This window comes from Erithacus rubecula (genome assembly GCF_903797595.1).
Source record: "Erithacus rubecula genome assembly, chromosome: 5".
Taxonomy (NCBI): Eukaryota; Metazoa; Chordata; class Aves; order Passeriformes; family Muscicapidae; genus Erithacus; species Erithacus rubecula.
The window spans coordinates 20,478,614-20,506,547 of NC_136687.1; the positions used below are offsets into that span (position 1 = coordinate 20,478,614).

Consider the following 27,934-nt stretch of genomic DNA (forward strand, 5'->3'; position numbering starts at 1 on the left):
GAAAAAAATCCACAGGAATGTTCCTTATTTAATATAATTGTCCTGGTTTCAGCTGAGATAATTTCTTCTCGGCAGCTGTTACAGTGCTGAGTTTTGTTCAGAACAAGAATGGCATTGACAATGCATTGATGTTTCGGGTTTTTTGGGAAGTCGTGTTTACCCAAAGTCAAGGACATTTTTCTTGTCTCATGCTCTGCCAGTTAGGATGAACACAAAAGAAACTGGGAGGGAGCAAAGCTGGCACAGGTGGCCTGAGCTGACAATAGGGAGATTCCACACTGCAGGATATCATGCCCACTGGGGAGATGTTTGGGGTGACGGTGTTTGTCTTCCCAAGCCACTGTTACACATTATGGGGCCCTGCCCTCCTGGGGATGGCTGAACACCTGAATAATTCCATTTTGCTTTGCTTGAATACATGGCTTTCCCTACTAAACTGTCTTTATCTGTCTTCATCTCGACCCACAAGTTTTCCAGTGTTTACCCTTGCAATTGTTTCCCCAATCCCATTGGTACAGGAGTGAGCAAGCAGGTGCCTGGGGCTTGGCTGACAGCTGGGGTTGAACCATGACGTCAATACAAGATACACTACAAAAAGAGATTTTGCTGTGGCCAGAAGTGGTACAGGTTTCTCCAGAATCAGTCTCCAGAACAGATGAAATATTACAGATTTTTAATGCCACAGTTTCAGGATAATCTAACAAGTATACATCATACTTTGCCAGAGTAATGCCGGTCTGATTTTGGTTACCTTTTACTCATTAATCTGCTATTTACGTAGACTTACATAAAAAACTCATCCAATTAGCATCTGCAAAAAACCAACCATAATAGAGATCCATCATTAATCAAAATCAAGGCAAATTATCAAAAGCCTTACAAAATAATAGGCATACTCCACCCTGACTGGGAATTGCTTTTCCAGATTCATGCATGAGTGTTAATTAGCAGGCGATGCACGCTGCTATTGTTTTGACATACGACACACAGATCCTGCTCTTCCTCATTGCTTTGATTAAAAATTTGGCTCAGAGAGAAGTTTACATTGTTCCTTTTAATAACTGCAGCAGCTACTTCCAGGCCACTGCAGGGCAGGAGAGGGGCTGAGTTGCTGGGTCCTGATAACCACAGCTCTGCCCTAGCCCTATGAGGCACCTCAGATATCCCATTAAATTGGGAGTTTTTCAAACTTTTTGGCTTAATTCTTTTTTTTACACTGACCCACTCCGACCTTTTTGAATTATCAATAAAAGCTTCACAGCTCCCTCTGCTGCCAGTAAGCATGAAATTCAGTTACTCTATACAAAATCTGCTTGTACCTGACAGAAAACATTGCATTCCTGTCTCTCTGGGCATATATGCGTGTAGAGTCCTTTGAAAATAAGGTTTGAGAAATATTATGGGTATTTTATTTTAAGGCTCTCCTAAGATTGCTTTTATTGGATAATTATTCTTACTGTAAATCAATATTGAAGACCAGTAGTTAAATACTACTTTAACATAGTAATTTCAAAATATTATCTTATTCAATACAAAAAACAAACCATACTATCACCTGAGTATTTAGCTGGGAATCTAATGACACCCGCAAAACAAAAATCAATTTTTGGAACAGAGACAATAGCTCATCTCAAACTGCTTGTGCCCTATCACTACTCTTTTTCAGTCCATCTTCCCAAGTCCTCCACACTCCCACTGCTGCCTCTTCTCTGCCCTCCCCAGTAGTGCCTCTCCAGACGTGCCCCTCTGCACCAGGTCCCAGCTAGGTTTGTAAGCTGTCTTGCTGTGGCTGTTCTGCTCCATGCTGACAGCTATGAGAAGTGTACTGAGTCCAATGCTCTCTATTCCCCAGGACCATTTCACGATCACCACAATCATGATGTACCAGCACAAGTGCCTCCCACCTGCCTCTGCTGTACTTCTAACAACTCTGCAGCCCAGAACAGACAAGACTGGGATGACTGACTGAAAATAGACAAGGGAAGGGGACATCAGAGGGTTTACAGATATAAAATTGAAGGGTTACATTGGCAGAAAAATGTACGTGCTAATGCATCCTCCTTTGTGCTGCAGCTACACTCAATGCCATTGCACCTCTACAGTGCTGGAGGCTGCCCAGATCTAATTTAAGAGCTGTTTCAGCTACAACAGGTGTACTAAGACTGACACAGACCCACACGAGGCCTGACATACAGAAACAGATGGCCAAGCACTACCTACATGACAGGCTCTGCACTAAGTCCATGCCACAGAGCACTTGGCTTCACTTATCTAAACCTAGTAGCAAAATATACCACCAACCCATTCTTTTCCTCCAGAAAATCTGGGAGCCACAGAAAATTTGGAGGCTGCTTACTGTAACAGCACAGAGCTTTCAGATCTTGCCACTAATGTTTATTTGAAGACTTCTGACACCTTGCTTCCAGCATTACAAGCCTGGCTTTTTTTTTTTTTTAAATTAGAGGAACAGACTCCTACCTTCCCAAACTGTTCAGCTTCCTTTTCCTTATCCTGCTCCAGCCCTACATAACTTTTTACTAGTTTTGCCTCAGCAGATGACCTTAAGGAAGGAAGCTCCAAGGCCAATGGGGAGCCTTCCTGCTCTGCAAAACAGTAGCTCCAGAATAAGCCAACCCCCTCAGAGAGGCAAAAGGGAGCATCCAGAACAAGAACATCAAATCATGGCTTGAGTAAAAAGACCAGCAGCACCTTAGCACAGGCCCCCTACCACTGGAAAAGAAATTAAAATTAAAAAAAGAAATGAACAAGAGGTGGAAATTTCAGATGCCAGTTCTTTGAGCCTAACCTCACTCAAAAAAAATCCCAAAATACAGGGTTTCATAAAACACTGAGAAAAAAAATTAATCTAAATCCATCTTCATTTGTCCAAGTCTTACATGCTGTTCATCAATATTAGATAGCCAAGACTTAACTATTCTTTTCTTGTTTACTCATTAGCAGTAGCATTAGCCACGTAGCAGGGAAAAGAACAAGCCAAAAGTGCCCAGAAACCCTAAATTAATAGATACAAATTGATTCACATTTCAAACTACAGGTCAGGGTGGGAGTCCTCAACAACCACTAAACAGCCAGGAAATTTAATTCCTTAGGAGACAGTCTCACATTCCAACCCAGCAGCATTACCAAGAAAAAACAGACCATATGTCCTCCTCTCTTCCAGACAGGGCTAATCTCAAAAAATGGTCTTTCTAACCCACATGATTTTGTATTAGTATGCAGTTAAGTAGAAGCTCAATTCATTTGTAGGTGGGGAAAAAAAAAAACAAAAAGAAAATTTATCTGGCTCCCTTTTCTCCTGTAATTTCTTAACCTGCTTTTAGTGCCTATTTCCCTCTTTTGTGTCTTTCAGTTTTGCTCTGCTACGCAGACCTGCAATTCCAGCAGCCTCAAAAGAGCTCCCCACTCCAAGCTGTACACACACCCTCTGCAGGAATATGGGAGTCTGGGGTCATTTCTACACACAGTGCACAGCTGCAATATCTGCAGACATAAGTCCACAGGAAAACACTTGTGCTTTAGCATTCCCCTGGAACAAGGCCAGCTGGCTGATATAACACTTTCACCAAGTGACACACAACACACATGGGAGGACAGGGATCATACGAGGTACCAGTTCTGTCAAAGTTACTGTATATGAGAAAAACAGGGATATAGCTCAGAAAGAAAACAGCAATGAGAAACCAGGTGCACTTTATAAAGAGATTCAGAATCAAAAGAAATGTTTTAATCTTTACCATGTTTCAAACATACATTGCACATGGGCTCCTGTGTTCTTTACTAGTAAAATCAGATTTTATTAAACACAGAAGTAGCTCTCTAGACTGTTTTGCTACAGCAGCATAAGGCAAGATCCTGAATTTTGAAATAATGTTTTTACTAAAAATGAAGTGTCTGCATTGGGGAAAAGTAACACAAGAATTAATCTATGTCAAAAAACATAGATTTTGAAATAAATTTTTGGTGTTTCTTTTGAGGACTTGTCAGCCCAATTATAACAGAATTTCTCAAACTTTAGTACAGCAACCCTCTTGTATTTCAATATATGCACATATTATCTAATAAAAACTGTGTACTACACATACTACACAGAATTTTTATGTAGGAGAAAAAAAGGAACAAAATAAAAAATTCCTGAAAATGAGACTCACACAGTGTGTTGAATTTCCAGAAGCTTCAGCAGCAGCAGTGTCTCAGCTCTGTCTAAAGATTAAGGCCTGGAAGGACTTTTAAAAAAATTATTTTCTTTTTTTAACATTCTGAATAGAAACCACAGCTGTATATCAACCTCTGAAATTCAAATACAGAGCTCAAAACAAATGCTACATGATACTGCTAGGAACACTGAAATAATAAAAATCCCCAAACCTATAAAAGGGTGGTACACTGATAATCCTATCTCAGGTAGCTACAACTTGCTCCAATGCTCCTTCACACTATTAATATAGCAAAATCCATTTTTAATGCCCTTTACAGATCACAGACATCTGTGAGAACATGATATGGAACATTGCAGTATCACAGACAGACACAGGCTGAGAGGAAACAACTGCAAAGAGCTTCCTGTCAGTTGTGATTATTCATTCCACACCTTATGAAAACATTAAGAATAATGTTGAGTATTTTTTAAAAGCTCCATATCAAATACAATAAAAAGTTTAAAGTATTGACACTTTTAATCTAAGATATCACCTTGGGTTAAAGTATACAGATTTTTGTCTTTTCCATTTAAATATGAAACCGAAGTAGTATTTGCAATTGTCCTGAGGAAAATAAAATTGCTCTAAAGTACATCACACTATAACCTAACCTTCTCACTACCTCCATAAACAAAAACTTAAGAGGCAAAAAGATTGCATTTTACATTCAGATGGTGCAAAAATTAAATTTCACTAAATCGGTGAAGGCATAAGGAAGTCAGAAGCAAGCTTAAGAATCAATAGTTTTTATTTACTGGTTGGTAGTATAAAAGTTTTATATAAACTATTTTGTTAAAAATACAATTGATAAGCAAATTTAAGAAAAGCAGACCAATATGGCAGTATCCATACCCCTACAAAATAGCAGTGTAGTGTTAAAGGCAATAAAACAGGCACAGTTTCTAAATCCTCTCTTACTTAGGTAGCAATGCATCAATTCAATTCTTGCACATATCAGGTCTTATAATATCTTACATAATTACTTTATACAGGTAAACAATGTTTTACATATGCAACATCTTTCCATCCCTTTTATTCCACGTATTTTCAATGCAATCAAAATAGAAACTATTTTAAAATAAGTAAAAAAATACACATTACTGTTTAAACTTTCTTCTATCCTTTTGTCATTTATTGGCAGTACTAACCCATCATGTATGAAAATACAATATCAAGACAAACTGCCCTTTTTTTAGAAAAAGCTTTGGGATCAGTCTGTAACTCTGTTTTCTTTCTGAAAATTATTTGAAAACTTCTGTTTCCTCCAATGCTCCCTTTTTCCAATAACATTTTCTACTCAAATCTATCAATCTCTTGGAAACTGAATGCTTACTACTACAGCCAATACTAATTAAATCTTCTAGAAATATTCTTCACACAAATAATCATGTAAAGCTTAATGTATGCCTGTAAAATGAGGTTGGTGGTTATGCTGTACTTAAATATTGAAGAGATTTCACAAACTGATTTTAAATTTGGGAGCAGTGTTAAACACTGAAATTAGAGACCTGGTCAAACAGTTATTTTGGATTCTCAAGGACAGACAATTATCTCTAAAAATACCCATTTTAAAAAGAACAATAAAACATTTATTATTTTCAAAGTTTGGGGGGTAGTGGTATGTTTTATGGCAAATATAGCATCACTGAAAAGTACATATTGATAGGACCAGTCAGTATCTTGTGGATACACACAGAAGAAAGACCATCAGCAGCATATACTTGCAGCAAGAGTGAAAAAACGTGATGTTTCCTGACAAGACATGGGAGTAATTAATGCACAAGCAAGAAGAATAAATTTGTACACACTGATTGTTAACACATAAATCGATGAAGAAACAATTCTCAGATATGAAGCAGAAAAAGAATATAGAGCACTTGTATTAAAAAGACTGAAGGTATCAATTTAAAATAAATCCATTTCCAAAACATACACTGAGTTCATAAAGATTAAGTTATAGTTCTCAGAATAGTGCAATCTCCAAAATGCATTATATTAGAGATTACATTCTTAGGCACTCAGAACAAATGATATGATTTTCTACTACACAGAAAAGTTTGCTGAAGTATTACAGAGATTTCCCTCCCCAAAACAAGTAACAGGATAAAGCCAAGATCATAAGTAGATACAGAGAATTAACATCACAATACCATGATAAATTTAACATTAAGACACACTTAAAATATGAAAGGAGTAACACTGGCTTAAGATTTTGGTGCCAATGAATACTACTACCCTCAGTCCAATAAAGCCACTCTGAAGTACTTTAGCATATATTCCATAAATTTTTTAATGCCCAATATTCCATATCCTTATCTAAGGGTTGAAATGTGTTCCTTAGCTTAATAAGAAACCTGTGGGTAAGAACAAAAAAAATGAAAAGTAAAATTATGAGGCACTCTTCAAATGAGTGAGCATTTATAAGAAAACAGGAGAACACAAGGCCTTGAGGAAAGTAACCCCACAAGAGCTCATCCAACTGCATAGGAAAAGATGCTCTGCAGCCCATGTTAACTATTAAGGGAGAGGTACAGGTCTGGGGTACAACAATTTAATTTAAAAATTGCATATAACTGAACCAGTCTCTACTTTGAGGTACCCTGCAGAGTTTGAAGGCTTATGTAGTAAAGGTACACAGTCAGATTTGGCTGACATTCCTTGTATGTTTTACTTGGCGACAAGCAGTCAGATTAAAAGATATTTTCATCTTTCAAAGGCTGGCTTTTATCTTCAGCAAAAACTTGTCAATTCTGGAGTGGGCAGAACAGAAGTAAAACCCAGATGGACCATTGGGGTGAATGCAGTTTATCCACGAGGTAACTGTATTACTCTAAGAGCTCACAAATGCTTAAGTACAAGAGTTTAAGACTTGATAAAGCCTTTACCTTTCCTGTCCAAAAACTTGTATGTATGTTTTCTTTCCCAGATGAACCATTTGTTATGATGTCCACACAGCTCAACAGTATTTAAGTGTCTAGATCTCACTAGTTTACTGGTCAAATACCATTAAGTGTTTAACCTTGCAAGAATGACATCACAGAACCTGTAAAATGCTACACTGCCATAAATATATTTCCTTAAATAGTATGCATCTCTTGGGAGTTTTCAGTTTTCTCCTAAGTGCTTGCAGAAAATCTTCTTCTAAAAGGTCCACCTGTAAGAGAAGAAAACAATTCTAAAAATAAACCCAAATAGCAGAATTAGTTTTAGGATGGATACACCAATTAAAAAGTTAGCAGGTGGTCTGAAATGGAAGGGAAAAAAAAGTCACAATTGCATGAAGTAGTTGCCATGCATTCCAAGTTTAGCATGTGAAATCATAAAGAGGAACTAAAAATTGAGCTAGTACTCTTGAAATGCAAACACATAGACAAACTGACAAATCACACCACAGTGCAAAGCACTACAAATGGAAAATGTTACACTGCTTCAGTGTATTAGTAACAGCTTCTGTTTACCCAGTAGCTTAAAATGGATGTGCAAGAGTTCAACTTAAAGTTTTGACTTAAATTATCAGTTGTGTATCTACTACTCTTTTCTATGTGCCATTAAGCATATTTGAAATAAAATTAACTGATGAAATGGAGTCTGCTGAGAACATGGACCTTGAAGACATAGAGAAGGCATGCTACAACTTCCAATGATGCAGCCAGCAGGACACTAGGTAAGCTGAAACACTGTAGAGGTCGCTTCAGAACAAGTCAGTTTAAGGGAAAAAAACCCTGGACTTGAGAGTAGCAGTGAATACAGGCAATCAGCAATGCCACTTCCTTCAGGTACTGTCCAACTCAGGAATTCCACCTCATACAGGAACTCTCAGTAACAGTGGTTAAAGTCAGCCACAAGGCACAAATCTACTGCCTCTGAACGACAGAAAAACCCTTCCTAGAAGCAGTTAAACACACATTTATGTCTGCCTTCCTCCTCTGCATCTGAAGATCTGAGTCAAATTCCCCCAAACTATAAGCTTTAATTAGAAATGCATTGACTAGTCTTAAATGCTGTTTATATATTCAGTTTCAGTAAATTGGGCTACAATAATTTTATAATTAAAAGTCTGAAATAAGTAGCTGAAGGTCTAACTACTACCTGTTTACATGTGAACAGGTTCTCAAGATAGTAGACAAAAACTGATCTAGAACTGTGTTAGGGAACACTATCATACCCTTTTTCTGCAAGATCTGTTTACTTTTTATAGTGGAAATCAAACAGACCTGGCTAGTTTCCCAGATGATTTACAAAATAGCTCTGTTGGACTGGAGACCATTAAAATATTCTGCCAAGCCATTTCTCTGCTATTAGAACATTTGTTTTCAGAAGGGCTAAAACTTTAATCCTAAGGGAGGCTTTACAACAAAAAGATGCCATAGATGGACAATTTTTTTATAGCTTTACTATCATATCTCTCTAGAGAACAGCTTATTTTTAAACTAAAGTAGTAATGGGTTAATTTATGGAACTTTTAGGTAATTACAGGGAACAGCTTTCCTATATAGGAAAGGAAAGAACAAAATAGAGAGAAAACTGTACTACAGAACATTTTGAGTGATTTCAAAATGATGAGGTTTTTTTAAACAAAGTGCATTGGAATTTATTTTCATATACACCCTATTTTTTCTGTATCTAGACTTATAGAGAAGACAAGTAGCTTGCCTTTAAGTAGAAAAAAAAATCATATTATGAACAATCTGATGAGATTTCTGTATCTCCCACTAGAGATACAGAAAATAAATAAAAATAGTTAAAGAACTAACAGAAAAACTAGCTGGGTATGGAAATGCCAATTTAGTGAAGCAAGATATTATCTCCTATTGCATTTAGCTAATATTGATTTTTAAAAAGGGAAGAAATAGAAACCACATCAACAAAAAACAACCTTGAGCACAAGAACATTATTCTGAATCAGAAGAGCACCGTTTGCCTTTCACCAACTTTCAGAGATTCCAGTGCAACACTGAAACAGCAGCCACTAGGCAGCTGTGATTTGCCAAAATGTGCTACAGATCAAAAATCAAAACACTGGCATAGACAAGCATTTGTCCAGTCTGGTCTTATAAATATCCAGCAATAAAGATGCTTATTCCAATTTCTTAATTTTTAAAACCTGAGCCCTACCTCCTTGCAATTTAGCCTATCAGTGTCTTCTTATTTACTGAGGAAAAAATAAACAAATGAATCTACTTCATTACCCTCCATAACTTTTTATTATTTGAAAGCATACCACATCTCCAAGTCTCTCTTCCCCTACAGCAATGGTTCAAAAAACCTGGGTGTAATTTAGTGATGAGGCATGGAGCCCTGACAAGTACACTCTGCTTAGTTCAGTAGTCAAACCTGTGCTGCCACTAAGGTTTGGGAGGAAATATCACACTGCATACCAGCTCTCTACTTTAATCTCAAGGTACTCAAGGGCATTAGGGTCTTGTTGCTTTTCTAAACAGACCAGATTTCCTCTTGTGCATTTCCCTCTTCCATTTCAGGTTACCAATAGTTTGGCACAACCTAATTTTATCCTCTCTCTCAGCATACAGAGAGTTTGGCAGTGTGCATTTTGTTCACTTTCTTCAAGTCCAATACCTTTACTATGCCACCCCAGAAACTTTCTTCCTCAAGGGTCAAGTGTCAAATTTTGATTCACATTTGTGTAAAATCATCTTTCCCCTTCATATTATCCATCAGCATGTCATCAAACAGAGACTAAAAGTATTAACCTCCAGGGTTTTTTTCCCCCCCAACACTTTAAACTGTTTTAAAAAACTTTAAAAAAAAAGCAAAAACATAGCGAGGATTGCACTTCACAACCATGCTGGGCATATTTTTCACATGCATAATAGAGTAACTCAAGCAATTCACTGAAGTTTAATGACTCACAAGAAAACCCCAACCTTAGTTAGATCTTAGTTAGATCCCTGTGAGATCAGCAGTTTCATGTGACTCCACTGCTATTATTCAAAGCTCCACAGATCTATCAGAAAAGTATCTAGTAAGCAATCATCTCATACAAGCATGCAGTACAAAGCAGCAAGCATAAGGAAACTGCTGTAGTTATTGAATAACTGTAGTTATTCCAGTGATACAACTGTCAGCAGCACTTGCTTGTTTTGAACGATAAGCACATTGCCACTAAATTTGAGCCATTGTTTAATGCCAAAAAATTAATATGCAGACATTTTATCTGTTGGACTAGAGATGCCACACCCACAACAGTTATTTCAATACCTACTCTAAATACAAACACAACTAGGTAAGAATTTGGTGGAGAAAAAAGCCTTCCCTAATTTATCATTAACTGAGTGACCACATGCAATTCTTGCATACTTGTGTAGAGAATTTTCAAGTTGAAAGACGAGTTCTCACAAAGAATTGATGTATTTTCAACTGTACTTATTACTATCACATATTTTACAACATAACACTTTCAATATGAGTTCCAAACAATCAAATGTTTGATACCTGCATTTACTCTGAGCTTCTCCTCTCCTGCATGTCCTGTTTCACAGGTGTGGCAGGTGCTTCACTTGCATCCTGTTTCACAGGTGTGGCAGGCATCTCACCATTGACACTCTCCACGCCCGTAATGGACATCAAGCTTTTCCGTTCTTTGGAGTTTGATTTGTGATCCACTTTTGTGACTCGAAATCTAAGGTGAGCAAAAGAAAGTTCACTTGTATTTCCCCACAGATGAGTTAGATCATTCTCAGAAGCAACAGCATGGGCAGAAACAAATTCCCAGGTCCCAAGAACAAGATGTCAGAGCAGACACCTACACGGACCCTGATTCTCTTCAGAGCATCCTCTTTCCTATCTCCTATAGGTATTTCTGGTACACACTACTGCTGAATCACTCTTTCTCAGGGAATTGTGTTTTGAAGCAGAATCCAGATTTAAAATTACTATTCTAAGAAGTTGTATACAAAGACAACTACAATATAAGATAGGAATAAAAAATAACAAAGAGAATGAAGTGGTTTCTATAGCCTCACTCTTATTTGAGAAATACCAAATTCACAGAGAAATTTATTAGTGTGCAATTCTTGTTTCTTTTTAGCCTGTAACAAATGAGCAAGAGCCTTAGATTTATACCCTCAGTAAATCTCCATCTTTTTACATAGCTCTTAAAAAAAAATTTAAAAACTAAAAAAAAAAAAAGCCTCGCATTTACCTCTTACAGAAATAACTTCATAATAGTAACATGGTTACAAAAAAAAAAAAAAACAAAAAAAAAAGATATCACTGACCTTATAAACAGAGCAGAATCTGTGGATATCTGATCCAACACTGGCCACTGCAGCATTCTAAGAGAAGTATACAACAAAATGACCTAAGCCTTACCTTCCCACAGAAAGGACTGTAACTTCTCCAATACGACTTCTTCTGTTCTCTTTAGATTTTTGAGCTGGCTTTATAAGGTGCCATCGCTTGTGACTACAGCGAGTACAAACATCCTTTTCTACCACTCCTCCAACAGTATGGAAATGATGGGCTTTGCAGCTATGTCTGAATGGAACAACTCCTGGTGACAAAGGAGTCCCTGGACTCACTGGACTCTCAGGAGAGGTAGGAGATAATGGGCTGTACGAAAAAGAAATAGAGAGTTTAATGTTTACTATAAAATACTATTTCTTAAAAAGGAAAAAGTATGAAATCCAGCCTTCAGTTATGTCTAGTGAATAATCAGTTTTTACAGAAACATTTATTTGTGAGGATGCTTGGCTTACTGCTCCTTCCAATAGAATACTTTTGCAGTTAGAATCACTTTCACAAATTAATTCACCTGCAGTCATGATGTAGTTAAGGTAACTAACACAAAAGACAAAGAAATTTGGAGGGGGAAAGTATCAGGCTAAAGCAGAAGAGAATAGGTTACATGAACTTATACTGATGAAGACATTCAATAAGCTCATTACACTCACAAAAGAACTACCTTGAAAAACCGTGGAAAGTATTTCAGAATTGTTACAAGACCTCAAGGAACTTGCAGAAGAAGAGCACAGTCCCACAATACTGAAAGAAAGTAAAGCTAAAATGTGTACCACAACAAGAGGAAACAACATCACTCAGCTTAGAGGGAAAAAATAAAATGTTAAGTACCTAAAAAGAAAGGAAGTAAAAGCAGTACAACCTCCAAAAGGCATTTGAGATTACTTAATCAAATCAATGTTTTTCCTCTAAAACAGAAATACAGATAGCATAGATAGAAACCACATGTACTTTTTTGGACTTCAGCAACAATTTTAACAATGTATTGTAACACAGCAGACCAGAGCTCATGAAAGGTGAAGTAACTGTAGAGTAAGGAGGCATACCTTGTAAAAAAAAAAAAAAAAGTTAAAAAGACATACAGAAAGTGAATACATACAGAAAGTGATATATCTCTGATTTCTTTGCTGTGAAACTGCAAAGCCATACTAAATGTGTTAGTTTGTCCTGGTGATATCCAGTGCTTTAAACAGTTCACTGGGTAACGGAATAGAATAGCTAAAGTACCCATAGACTTTAGGTCACCCATAGCAGCTGCAAAGGTCAAGACAAGAAATTTGAATGATAAGAGAACATGCTTGTGAAAGACATTCACACATACACAAATCTTACAAAAAATACTGGCTGTATTGCAGTAAAAACAACACAAATTCTTAGGGTTTTAGCAGAAAACCTTTACACAAACCTAGATTAAGAAGCAACAAGATAGATGACTATTCTTCAGAAAAAGAGGATCATGTGCTGAACATGAATCACTAATAACAGTCTTGTTTAAAAAAGACAAAACAGTGGAAATAACAGAAGTATAACCTGTGAATCTAAATTTACATTACTCAGCATATATCATGCCACATCTGATCCTACCATGCAGATTTAGAAACGTTATTTCAAGAAAGATAAAAACAAACTGTAGAAATTCCAAAGGGGAACAGAAAGAATAAATTAAAGAAGTAAAACATGGCAGAGAAGACTGGGAATTACTTGGATGTTTATTTTCAAAATAAAAATAATGACAAGAAATATTTAATAGTCTTAAGTAAGAAAATGCTATTAAGGAAAATAAAAATTGTTCAATACCTGAAGCAATGACAGAACTAATGGCTTCAAGTGAGAGAAGTGTAGCTTTTACTCAGCCATAACTATTTCTACAATTAGGAAGTTTCATAGTGCACTGAACTTGCAAAGAAATAGAGGATTTCTACTTGATTACAAAAGCTTTAGGAGTATCTGTCAGATTCTGTAAGAGCAATCATTTTCCCTCCTCCTTAAACTTCACATTTTAATTCTCCACTGAAACTATAGTCTAAAATGCCCAAGGTAACATTACACATGCCTATGCAAAAAAATCAAGTATTTCTACAGAACTATAGAAGTTAAAAAATACCTATAGTTGAGAATAAATCCCTTTGGAAATTCAGGGGTTTTTAACAATAACCAAGCCTCTCACCAAGAGAACAGGTGTTTAACGGTTACATACTCAACTCTGTGTTTTGCTGAAACTATACACTCCTTTTATAGGCAACACACTGCTACTTGAACTTTCATCTCCTCTGCCTTGAAACACAGGGTTATGTATGAAGAGTATTAAGAGTAGTCTAGATATAGCTGAAAGTACTCATGAACAGTTCAAGCACTTTACATATATGATGCATATACAAATTTTTTACATATGCAATGCATCTAAAGCAGAGCTGCTTTCTCTGCGTATCTAAACAGGTGTGCAGTGAAAAATCCTAAGAAGTAGGTCAACCAAAATCTATTGCCACAATTATAAAGAAAAAAGTAAACCAAAAGGGGACAGAAAAAGATGCCTCAAGTTAGCACCTACACAAATGAAATGAGTGCTGTTCTGATCTTTGAAGCCAGAGTAGCTTTGGACTAAGCCAGCCTGTATGTAACTTCACCCCAAAGTAAACCAGTACTTGCAGCATCTGTCAATCTTTAGCCCAAAATGCAGTAAAACTGTATCATGCACTTAGCACACATAGCCAGAAGAGCCAGTCACTAACCCAGAGTGTATGTTTAAATTTAAGGACTCAGACACAACAGAAAATCAAAGTATTATCCTCTTAGCTGGTAACTCAAGCAAGCAATGTAATCTTAGAAGTGTTCAGCAAATAAAGTCCTTGGAAAGCATATGCTTTTAGTTGCCTCAGGAAACATGTATTAAAATGAGGAGTAATTACCTTTCAGGTTCAAAGACACTGCTATCTGCTACCATGGCCTTTAACACATCAGCATTTGCTGCAATGAGAATAAACAGAACTCTTCAAAAATCATTCTAACTTCATAAAAAACAAAACCAAAATTAAAGTTCCTCAAAGAAATTTCATTTAAAAGAGAGATGACTGCATTATGTATCTCCAAAACAGCATAAGAGAAAACTGCAGAAAAAAAAGTTAATATTATTCTATGGGTAGTCTTAACATGAGCTACTAAAATTGCAGTTTGTATCGCACTCAAAGCTCCACCCCAGTGCAAGCCAGGAAACGCAGCGACCTACACAGAACTCTAAAAAAACATCTCTGAATCACCTCACACATTTAACTCGACTTCATACTAAAAACATCAGTTCAAGTGAGCCCTACAAAATGCAAATTCGTTATCAGCCAAGAACTACCAATTGCTCACTTTCTATCATGAATTACCTAACCCCAATCTCCAGGAAAAATACACAAGCTCAAAGCACTAACAGTCTAGGAAAAAAAAAAAAAAACCAACAAATAAACAAACAACAGAAAAAATCCCAACCAAAACCAAACACAAAATTTTTTCCAAAGGACTAGCCTTTATTCAGAGGTAACTCGAAGCCAGTTCAGTGGTTAGAACTCTGATTTATATAAATATAAAATTAAAAGACTGAAGGCTCTTGTCCTATAAAAATATCCATTCTCCTAAACACTTCTTCAATTGGGCAAATACATCCTGAATTAACCAAGCATTCCATGGGGTGCTTAACTATGATTTTGTTTTCTCAGGCACATCTTCCTCTTTAACCTTTGCACACATACATGCAGATAACATGTACAGGATTCAACATTAGTGCTATATACCCAATTGTCTCAGTTATACACAAGTCTCTCATCAGATAAGAGCTGCAAGAATGACTTCAGGACAAGAAGTTTAATCTAGCCAAAGCATAAAAGTTTCCACAGCTTTAAACACCGCCACTAAGAAAGCAACAATCACAAACAAAGCAAAAGGCTGAACCAAAAACCCACATACCTAAACAATTAAAATATCTGGAAATGTATGACCTGAATTCACCATACAAAACAATTTTCAAGTAGGCAAGAAACTTCCCTATTGTCCTTGAAGTTATTGTCTTTCAAAGAGCTAAGAATGATCCAATTGGTTATTAAATGAAAGCACACGAACATATCATACATCAGACTATCAAAAAAACATCATCAAAAGGGCTTCTAACTTCAATGCCACAATACTATACCTTCATTTTTCATGATGTAGTTAACAATTTGTCCCACAGTGTCACTATTCTCATGTATAGTTTCATTCATTTCTGTGCAAAGAAATAAATATGTTGTCAGTATCTTGGCTTTATGGATCAAGAACTGAACTATTTTAAAAATAAATAATGATAAAGTCACAACCAAAATGAAATAAAAAACCAAAAGAAACTACATTTTAAAAAATAGGCAAAATCTGGAGTCACTGTGGAGGGAAAGCTTACACAAGACTTTACCATCCTTATTCAGTAAAAACATTGAACATAGGTTTATCATTGCACATTAGCCCAACAAATTCAGCTAAGAATTAATTAAGCTCAGAATTTTCACACAACGTATTTCAAAATTCCTTCTTTAGCTACTAAGAAGGAGACAAACAAGAGAGCAGCATTTCTAATCGTAACAACAGAGAGAAAAAAAAAAGTTAAACTGTCTCAAATCACTATTCTAAAACAGGTACTATTGGCTTTTAGCATGAAGGGGATTCTGATAATATTTTCACTTCATCTACAAGGACATAACAACTGATTAAATTTTTAAAAAATAAAAACTTTTGGAATATAATGCACCTGTTAACAGTATTAAAAGCTTCCCTAGAATAACCTGTAAAGACTGAAGATCAGCTGAGGAAAACAAACTATGCCCTCCCCTAATAATTGATATAATGCTTAATTTTAAAAAATGGGGTCAAGGAAAGTTTGATAGGCTGGACTCTAAATTCTTCTCTTATGTAGTAAATTAGAGGCTTCCCCACCTCTGCTCCCACACTTCATCTTAATACCTGCAGCTTTGCAATGTAACTTAGAGGAAGCTATCTCCTGCCACTGAGACACAGGGGATGTCCCTGTTCCATCACCACTCCCCAGCTCCACTCAGGGGAACTAACAGATCAGACAGCTGCACCCACGGCACAGCTGCCCCAGGCAGCTAATGCCTAAGAACACACTGACACATCATTACTGCACCACATGGATCTACCTACAGAGCTGCTGTCATTTGCACTCATTATGAACCTACTGAAAGAAATTAATTGGGAGAAAGGAAGAGGAAGAGGAGTATTTACAAGTGACTTGACTTTTGTTTTTACTTACATTTTAAAACTCTATACCATGTTACTACATAGCCCTTGCCACATGGTAACACCCTTCTTCCCCCAAGTACGAATAGACGGGAATAACGAACAATAAAAAGAAGGGCATAAATGTTAGGACAAAAACAAAGGCATCTTTAAGTGGCATTACACAAAACAGAATGAAGAGATTCAGTCCAAAGGCTTGGTTTCATAGAGAGATGAGAGTGACAGCACAACAGGAACAAATTAGGATTTCAAACCATAAAAGCTAAGATTTTAGGCTTTAAATGGCAGGTTTTTGCCACTTCTCAGCTAGCACTATGTACACTAATACTTTGCTGTTAACAGCATGTAGAACGCAGAAAAATGATCTGGTGACTCCATCTGTGGAGCTGCCAACAAACACAAGGACACTTTGATCCTTCTGTAAGTTACTTGATGTTAGCAGACTTGCATGGGAAAGTGGAACACTCCTAGATTTGACTGGCAAAGAGCAAACCCCAAGTGACATGTAGTAACAAAAATATTATTCTTAACACTGCTTTGATGTCAAATATAGACACAGAAATGACAGAAGTCTCACAATAAATTATTACATAGTAGTTGCAATGTATAGAAATAGGAATTTGTTTATTAGACTTGATTACCTATTTTTTCATCAATTTTTTCTTCTTCTATTTCTTCAGCTTCTGTTGTACAACGATATCCTTTTTTCTTAAGGATATGGCAGATAAGGATCCCCAAGAGACCCATGATGAAGAAAATAGGAACCAAAGCAAAGGCAATATACTCTAGGTGTTCAGCCTTGCCATCATTGCCATCCATTTTAGTTGCCAAAGTAGTTGTCTGTAAGCCACGGCTTGACAAAACCCACGGAACCTCTCCACCTATGTAAATCAATAAATGCATGTATCACTATACACTGTAAATCACTTCAAAGAATTCAGTAAATTACAAAAATTACCAAATCCCCACAGTACCTTCAGCAATGATGAGGACAATACTCTACTGGCCGAGAACTTACACCAGAAACAACAGATATTCCCTCCTCACCAAACAATTACAACATCTAAAATCCAGAAAGCCTGTGTGATATTTCTTCAATGTAACAGTGAAGAACCAACCATACTGTAGCCTGACAGGCTTCATCTCAAATAGAGGGCTCACATATTCCACACAAGAATAACACCACCATTGCTCTTTGGTGAGGAAGATGCTATACTGTTCCTCCAGTCCTAAGTTCATGCAAAATTACCCATAAAATATGGATCCTTCCCTAATATGACAGTAAATACAGGATTTAATATTGAGCCTTGCATAGAAGAATTATCAGGTGTGAAAGAAATAGCCTTGATTTTTATTTTTCTTTTGACAGTGGAATTCTCAAAAGAAAGAGCATCTATCCCCTCCTCATCAGAATAAGGTGGGCTCATTCTTTCTTTGTCTGAGATTTGGAAATCATTTTGTATTTAAAGCTGAAACAGGACACAAAAGAATTCCTTTTGCTTGCAAAGAATTTAAGTTGAAACATTGTCACACACTATATCCACAATTAAACACTTTTGTTTCAAATAAGTTCTTAATTTCAGATGTAAACTCCATATTATACACTGGGATTTTGACCTATCAAAAATATAAAATATTTATATCAGATACAAAACAGCACTGATTAGATTAGGTTGTGCAGGTAAACTCCATCCAGATGATGAACATTCCACATTTCTGGACAATCTCTTCCAATATTAACACACTTTTATGTCCAATATACACAAAGAAACTGAAAACTCAGTACCTTCTCACATATCAAACATAAAAGAATAAAAAGTTCAACAGCTCAGATAAATCTATAATTACATGTTGCATACTTAAAATCTTTGCAAACCCTTAGATTTTATACACATTACCAATATAATAAAGATTAAACATTACTATCCCAAACATGCATTTCTACTGTCTATTCTTCACTCCAGCTGAAAACAATTTTTTTGAATAGGAAATAATGACAACCAGAACGTGTTAGTTTTTTATCCATTTGAAATGGACAAGGAAATTCACAATTGCACCATTCATCAAACTCGTTGAAGAATAGAAGAGTCACCAGAAAACCATTTACATGACAGGGACACTTCCACAACACAAATGTCTAGAATCATAATCCTTTCCTTTCAAAAACTAAAAAAAAGAAGCCTCCACAAATTTGCAGAAGGAGCAATATTCCACAACCATCTCCTGCACTGGCTGCATAACTAAGTTGCGTTTGAGAAACACCATTAAGGTCACAGACAGCAAAGAGAAATTTGGTATTTACCCTAGTTTTTTCTATTCCTCTAGAAACAGAAAATATTTTAAAACATTTCTGAATTTTTCAGAACAGTCTTGAATTGTCAGTTGAGTGGTATACAATACACAAAACTTGCTCAAAATGAAAAGAATGGAAATTATTTTAAATAAGAACTGATAAACCCCAATTAGCAAAAAAAACGATGGATTAAGCATTTCTCTAAAATAATTTTCTAGGAAAGAGTAGAAATGCAGAAAATGAAAAGAAATGCAAACAAATTATTGAACAGATCTCAAAACAACATGTTAAAGCAGAATCTTGGGGTATTTGCTTTGCACAAACCCAGATGGTCTAGTTTGCTCCCAAAACCAAAATGAGAAAGCTATTCACTCTTAAGAGGCCAGCAATCCAGATGACTGTATGCAGAATTTACCAACACATAACCTTCAGAAGTTCTAACCTACGCTTGAGTAGGACAGTTGAAAAATATCTAAAGTTTAACACTTTTCTTACACTTCAAGGAAACAAAAGACATGAAAGGATAAAGGATACAATCATGTAACTGAGAAGGCTGATCTTACATGCAGTTTATTTGCTTTCTAAGAATTTATAACTCATGCTTTAATATACCAGAATATAATTGCTTTTTTTTTCCCCTAACTCATCAGGTAACAACAGCCACAAGGTACTTCAGTTAATCAATAAAGTAATCTCATTTACTTTTGAGGCAGGAAAAAAGCCACCACACCAGAGAAGTACTACTTGGATGACTACAACATCTCAGAATCTAAGAAATCCAACTGGAACAGTGTAGACCAAAAGCTCTTGAGGGTATTAATAAATAAGCACATTCATGTTCAAATATAAAACAAACAGGCAGATAATTTGGATTTTGTTGCACTGTATCCATTTTAAGAATGAACGGGAAACACCCCCCTACTACCAACATCCACTTGCTAGTCAAGCTATTTTGCAGGTCACAAAATTTACTGAACTCAACTTTTTGGATTTTCTGCTTCTCTTTGCAGCAAGTGTGATGCATGCCAAAACAAGTATCTATTTTCTCCACAACATGGCAGGCAATTCCCACCAAACCTTGAGAGCAAGGAGGCCTTATCTCATGGCTAGATGACCATGCCTCAAGCTTTCCAAATCGTGTTTCACTGCAATTCCTCCAGAGGCAAAGGGCTTTAGGAGGTCCCTTCCCATTCAGCTCTCAGCTGTCCCACTCGCTGTGCTCCCGACAGACTGTAGCCCTGAAAACAGTTTTAAACAGGATTACTGATATAACCTAGTTTTAAGAAAAAATCCACAAAAAGTCTTTAGCTTTCAAGCAGTCATTTTACTCAATCAGTATAGCCTGAGGTTTGGCAAACTCCTCTACTGAGTATGCTGAAGTGGGGAAATTACAATGAGCATCTAGATTGCAATGCATCTAGCATTACAATAACATCTTGAACAAAATTTCCCAGAGCAATTGTAGTAACATGGAGCCATAGCCTCAGAGTATGTTCAAAAAATAAGGGCAGTATCATTAATTACGTGCAAAAAAAAGTTTTTTTTTTGAGGACAGTGTTTAAGGCCAGGCTGGGTAAGACCTTGAGCAACCTGGTCGAGCGGGAGGTAGTGCAAGGAGGGTTGGGACTGAACAATCTTTAAGGTCCCCTCCAACCCTCAGCATTTCATGATTCTATTAAAAAAAAGTATAATGTCCAACAATTATTTTTAAATCATCAACTTGAAACCCTTCCCCAGCTCAACATAGCAGCTGAAAACATAGATACAATTTAACTTCATCACCACCCTCCAAAACAGGAACCACTCAGGTTGAGATTCCCAGCCTACCTAATGTGCAACACTTGTAAAAGCCTGCATTCAAGAACCATGTTTGAATTTCTTTGTTTTCTGTTTCTTTTTTTTCCTACATAATCAGTTTTATGATTTGGTACTTCTGTTTGTAGACTGACACATGAAACACCAATAAGAAAATCCCATTAGCTAAAATCTCATCTGCGGTCAATGGGTGATGATAATCTGGAGAAATGCTCAAACAGATACAGGCTATGCAAGTTGAAAGGAGAATTGTGCCTACATTGGCACTTCTTTTACTAACAGAAAAATGTTGAAAAATCATAATTTATCAACTGAACACTCTGTAGCATAGATTAGTCTATTAATAGGATTAATGTTTATGTAAGTTTTGAACTAGGAAGGAAAACATACTTAGAAGTATTTTTCTCATTTAAAAATCATTAAATTAGATACTTCAACATATCAGCTTACTTACATAAGCCTATGTGACTTCTTTAGTTGTAATTAGATACCTAAAAATTCAACTCTCCCATTAAAATTCAACAAGAAACAAACATTACTAGTAAACCATTGTGTCAATAACATTTCTCTAAAAGCACATCATTTATACAAAGCCCAGAAACTGCTTGATGCCATTCATTTATTGTTCAGATGCAAAAATTCACCTAAAAGCAAAGCAAAAATATCCTAGAAGAAATTAACTTAGCTGAATCAAATACTTGGTGCTGTGTAACCTTACAAGCAGAGCAAAGCACTCAGCTTTCATTATCAAACAACCTACACAGTCTGCCCTCAAAACCCTCAGCAATTATGACACAATGCAAAGCTAAGCCTTGAGTATCTAAATGAGAAATATATTTTATGTCCCAAGACACAGCTACATCACTCCCTATTCCCTTTCCCCAGAGGCACATTATGCTTATATCAGACTGTTGACAGTTTGCCTCATTCTCATGATGTATGCTGCTGCTTCTCAATGGTTTTAATCAGGCCACAGCAATCTTCCTGGACTTGAGTAAATTCATAAAAGAACTGATTTGTTTCAGTGCTTTGATGCCTTGGCATTTTTATAAACCAGTCATTGCATACCAGTCTACATATGAAAATTATTTGAAGATGCGATTTAAATGAAATTATTTAGCAGCAATATTCAGCACATTTAGTGATGTTTAGGCTGTAAATAATAAATTGCACTCATGCTACCAATTCAGATCCCATGTACTCATTTACTTAAAAATAAATATATGACAAGTACTTAAGTTGAATATTGCCTGCTCTTACTTAATCCTTACCTAAGAAGTAAAATATAAAGATAGTCAACCTCAGACAAGACTTTGGTTCTAACCACTGTTACTCAGATACAAAGGTAGTGTTCTTCCACCTCAACAACTGCTCAAGACAATTGACATCACCTTTGGGAAACAGAATGTAAGAAGGAAAAAAGTTAGCAGATAAATGAAAAAATATTTCATGCTTCATTAAATTGCAGTTTTTACATGACACAGACAAACTCTTCATAAAGCACATGAGAAATTCCTAGAAATATTTAATCTTAATCCTATCTTGCTTAAAGTACAACTTGGACACTTGAAAAACAAATCCTTTTAATAACCAAGATCAAAACAATTTAGTTCTTATACTAGCAATATACAACTCAGTGTTAAAAAAATGCACTGTTTTTCTAAATCTCCTACACTAAGTATAATCTACACCCATCTGATTACTTCAAGCACATTCCACTTGTTTTCGTATTGTTTAATTTACAGAAAGTGGCCCATAACCAACAATGTAATCTTCTCTCTGCTCTGCTGGTAAAGAATCCTATTTAGTTACTCTGCCCATTATACCCATGACATTTACCTTTTATGGCATGCCTTTTAAAAAGGTTTATTTACATGTTAGGAATTTGATTATTTGAGCAATCCACCCGCTAAAAATAAGTACATATATATTCACTATCTTCTTGTCCATTAAGTTTAAGGAGTTACAGGATCATATTCCGTGCTTTTAGGCATAAAAATGAAACATAGATATCAATCTCACAGTATACAGAAACAAACTATTGTTGGCCTTAATGTTAATTAATATTTGAGTCAATTAAATGCATAAATACATAAAGCCAATCACATACAACCTATTTAAATACAAGACAAACCAAATACTATGGTATGGCACATGACCAGCTCAAACAGCTAAGCACAGCTGGAAAACATACCTCACCTCAGGAGCAATATCAGCTTAGGCATTTCTCACCATTAATGTGCCACTACCCATCTGCAGAAAAAAGGGCCATCACTTAAGGTTCAAAATAATTAGAGAATATCATTGGCATGGAGGTTTTTGGTGCTTTTGGGGGCTTTTTTTGTGCTCTATCTTTTCCTTTATTTAGTACCTGGATCACTTGGGGTTCAGTTCACCACACAGCCCTACACACTGCTGCTAAAAGCATTGCTTAAGGCTTTTGTGGCAATGCCACAAGGAGAAATGGTCAGTCAGCCTGTGAACCCAGCTCCCCCTGCAAGGAAAAGACACAAATGATGGTACTTAGTGCTTCATCCTCTCCTGGCTCTAGAGGAAGTATATTTTGAACTACATCAAACACTAACAACACTTCCTAGCTCCAGGAGAGATATCAAAGGTGGATGGATCATAGAATGATTTGAATTGGAAAGGACTTTAAGGACTTTATAATCCCAACCCTGCCACCATTGTCTATGACATTTTCACTAGATCAGATTTCTCAGTCTGGATGTGATCTTTCATTTACAGCATTCAATTTAAGCATAATTTAGTGTAAAACTTCTCTCATGTTAAATTACATGCTTTTAAATTCAGGCATAAAAACAACTTGTTTATTAGCTCGATGTCCTAAGTACACACTAAATATTCAATCTCAAAAATTTAAGAAACTAACTTTACTTTTAAAAACTTGATTTTTAGTGAAATTAATTCAATGTCAGCCTGCATCCCCTAGCATTTCAGAAGTGGTGAATATTTCCTTAAAAGAAAGTAAATTCAGTACCTTCAACTTACTTAGAGATAAAGCATTCTATTAGAGCTACAGTAGAGGTTTCTATTATCAAGTCAAATTATTTTTCCTTAGAGTCTTACTTCAGGTGCTTAGCAGGAAAATCATTTAGGTAAATCTTTCCCTCTGATGTAGGCAATCAGTATCCATTTAATCAGGTAATCATGTATTCATTTAATACACGTCTTTAATTATGTTACCGATAGTAAATTTAACATGAACAGTTTGATACAACTTCAAAATAAATATACTTTTTACAAGTTATCTGATTCAAATAGTACTTATCTATTGTGGACACTCCAGTCAAATTGCTTTTGCAAAGCTAAGCAGATGAAACTACTACCACTTTCAATCACAAGACCATTGATTTTGATTTCAATCACAAATATGCCACTACCCAAAACACACACACAAAACAATCATTAAGAAATGTTAGGGCATCTCTACCTTACTAGTCAGATAGTAGCTACAGAAGAGAGAAGACAAACTAGAAAACTCAGTAAACAACAGGTTAAAACAAGTTTATTTTCTAGAAGAAAAAACTCTTAAGTGAGGAAAACCTATTCCCTACCACTTTCTTTGTCTATTGTTCAAGGAAATTGTACTTCAGGGAATATGCTTAGAGTGAATAACAAAGGAAAAACACCTATCATCGAAGAAGAACATTCAACACATTTGTGAATTCCACTTAACTTCTAGCTTCCTTGTAGTAATCAGAATCTACAACCAGAAATGAAATAAGCAGGAAGTGAGATGACAAAAAGGAAGCCACATGATGAAGGAACATACTGACAACTAATAACACAGCGCCAAGTGCCTTAGAGGTTACGCAGGGCTGATTAAGAATTTCTGTTAAGAACAGACCTCAAAGCCTTCATCAGATTTGTCAAAAGCAGTATCTCAAGAAAGGGAGCAGAAGGATCAGTGACATTTCCTTAAAGCTCATTCCAAGTGCACCTACTTTGTGAACACCAACAGTATAACCCAGGCAGCAAGTCTCAGGCAGAATCCACCTGAACATAAAACCAAACAGCATCCATGGTACCCAACACTGTGTTCATAACCATAAAACACCAAGCTTTTCAGAGTAACTCAGGCTGGAGCCTGCCAAGAGTCCTTATGTTACAGACAAAATCTCTGGCTCACTGAAGTCCCTACAAAAATTTTGACTGCAGGCAAATTTTGCAGGAGGTCTGAGAGGTAAGTCTCCACCCTGACAAATTCCCTCCTAATGCCAATTTTTTTCTGAATTACACACCCTATCAGCACACATTCAGTAAATTGTCTGCAGAAAGTTTTAGACTGGCTTCTTTGAAAGCCTGAGGGTAGGGTGGGATCCAGAAAGGAGGTACCTTCTATGTAAGGTAGGTCCTACTCACAGCAAAAAAAGTATAGCTAAAAGTATTACTTTATAATGCACGTAAGATTCAACAATTTTGAGTGCTGAAATAATTGCAGTAAGCATTGCAATTCTCTGACAGCCAGAGAGAGCTTAAGAACCAACAGGGAAGTCTGAACCTAATCAATCATCAGCCACCACAGTATGAAGGTATCTGACACTATTTAGAATTCAATGGAAAGAAAAACAAACTCACAGTATATAGAGCAGTTTTGTCCTGTTGAGAAAGGGAAACATTTCTATATAAAGGGAAGTAAGATTTAGTCTGTTCTTTGAGTGACACAGTATGTGGTTTGATAATAGTGTGTTAACACGTACAGATACAAAAAGCTTATGGTTCACTGTTTACCAGTACTAAATTGCACTGCTTATTTTGTAATTGCTTTGGTCACTATCTGAGCAGCATATAGCTCCTATGGCAAAAACATACAGAATTGGTGTACTACATTTGCATTTCTGTCGGAAAATTGTTCCTCAAATTTCAGTTTTCAAACAAAACACACCCTGCAAACTGCTACAATACAATGAAGCACTTTTCACCAATGTGGTCATTAAAAAGCAAGGAAATAGAATCCTTTCTGCACACATCAGCTATTTAGTGCTATTGCATATCATTGGTTAAATTTACAACTGCAATCAGCATCTAGTGAGCAGCACTAAATCAATGCTATCAAGCACATTATATCAATGAATTTATGCACACTAACAACAATCCTCGCTAGTTTACAGGAATCAAAAATCAATTTTAACCTAAACCAATGTATCTCCTTTGTGAAGAGGCATACTGTGATCTTGATACAGCAGATACACTGACAGAAAGCATTTGTAAAACTCTGAGAAGAAAATTCTTTCATAGTTTTTGCATCTCTCTCACTAGACTTCCCAACTTTTAGCCTGCTTAAGTACAATCCTATTCACCTTGATATACAAGTAAATTGGTGCTACAGCTGTTAAATTCTACAAATGCAAATAACATACCAAGAGTTCTCCACCCGCCTTCAAGCTCAATAAAGCAATCCTAAGTATAAACATTTGTAAAAAGTCTGTATAAACCTACATACACACATCCTTTCATTTACTAAAACATTTGTTTACAGCCTCTTCAAGATACCACTAGTAGGAAACCTGTACAGTAATCACCGCATGTATGAACATGAGGCAATACGCTGAAGTAACAGTCAAAGAGAAAATTGTGGTTTTATCTGTTTAAAAAAAAAATACATATACATATACATGGTCATGATCAAGAAGAGAAGAAAAATCCACAGTTTCTCTCCTCTTCCTACTTTTGCATAGAAAACCTCAGGTCCTCAGACAGCAGCTACCCGTCAACATAAATCTGAAACTGATGCTTAGTGCTACTTATTTCTTTCCACCTCTGCTGGTGGAAAGCACTGGATGACAGGCCTTCCATTCCTCTTGCTTTCAGAAAATAAACAGCAGGTAGTAGGTATCTCAAACCCTTCTGACCAAGCTTCCCTGCACCAAATAATATAAAAATGGAACGCCAGAAAGACAAGCAACATTATTGGATTTATTCTTTGCTATTAAGTATGGCCATCTAAACTGTTTCCACTAGGCTGAAAGTTTACTCTCAAACAAGTTTACTCTCAGACACTCTTACTTATGTCATACCACCCAAAGGTAATAAAGCTGATCAAGCTGAAAGTGGAAATGAGCATCAATTTTTAACACAAGTGTTTGAGCATCACGGTCAATGCACCAAAAAAAGGCACTTCAGACTATACAGGCAATTCAGTTCCATTTAGAGATTATTAGTATCCTAACAGTTGTGGTTAGACATAAACAAAGAAAATGTCATTTTAAACTAACTTCCTCTGGTGATTGTATGCGTGTACAAGGGCTCTTCAGAGTTCTCAAGGGTTACAGTCAACTTTTCGCTTCCAAAACCTAAACACTAAGCCAAGCTTAACCTCACAATTGAGGATAAAATAGAAACAATTCCTTAATGCACTTCTATCTTAAAAGCCATCCGATTCCAGTTAAAGTGAATCAACTACGGAGGAGTTGCCAGACTCGAGCTTGTACACCTCATTATAGTTTTGGGGGTCCTCTCGCCACTCTGACCATAACCCAGTACATCCCCAGGTCGGGCTGTCGCGGCAGTAAGCACCGTGACACCGCCGAGGGCACTCGCAGCCGGCCCGAGCGGCCCCGCCGCGCTCCGCTGACAGCAGAGGAACTGCGGCCGCTGCCGCCCCAGCGCGTCCGGCCCGCGCCCCGGGCTGCCCCGGGCCAGGGCGGAGCGGAACGCGCCCCTGCCTCGCCGCTTTCCTCGTCCCCCGCAGGGACTCGAACGCCGATGAAACCGCGTCGGCCCCCGGCAGAAGCAGCGGGGTCAGCCCAGACATCCGAGCGGCGAGTGAGGCCGTGCTGCCCAGCGAGCTCACAGCCCGCGGAGCCGTACGAGGGGGTCGCGGATTGATGCGTCCCACCGCGGCGAAGGACCGAGGCCGCAGCGACCCACCGGGAACGGAGCTGTTGCCCAGCCGGTCACCCGCCAGGCCCGGCGCTGGCGCAGTCGGCGGGATCCCGCCGGTCGCTGCCGGAGCCATTCCCGACGCCTCGCCCGCGCTCCTCGGCGCTGGCAGCGGAGCCGCTGCCGCCCCGCCCGCCCCGCCCGGCCCAGCGGCGGCGGGGCGCGCCCTGCCCGCACG

At 37.1% G+C, this 27,934-nt stretch overlaps 1 protein-coding gene across 2 annotated transcripts; it reads right to left on the reverse strand.

Moving 5' to 3' along the window:
* Nucleotides 1-4,947: 4,947 nt before the first annotated feature.
* RELL1 (RELT like 1) lies at nt 4,948-27,924 on the reverse strand. Of its 2 annotated transcripts, XM_079305546.1 has the most exons (8): nt 27,745-27,877; nt 22,122-22,241; nt 17,384-17,623; nt 15,646-15,717; nt 14,384-14,441; nt 11,550-11,789; nt 10,671-10,857; nt 4,948-7,371 (listed from the first exon to the last, which is right to left on the reverse strand). In XM_079305546.1, exons 3-7 carry the CDS (start codon nt 17,559-17,561, stop codon nt 10,677-10,679), a joined length of 729 nt encoding a protein of 242 aa, XP_079161672.1. In that variant the 5' UTR covers nt 17,562-17,623; nt 22,122-22,241; nt 27,745-27,877; the 3' UTR covers nt 4,948-7,371; nt 10,671-10,676. The 2 variants fall into 2 exon arrangements, with proteins under 2 accessions (XP_079161672.1, XP_079161671.1); XM_079305545.1 differs by lacking the exon at nt 22,122-22,241 and having other exon boundaries at nt 27,745-27,924.
* Nucleotides 27,925-27,934: the final 10 nt, after the last annotated feature.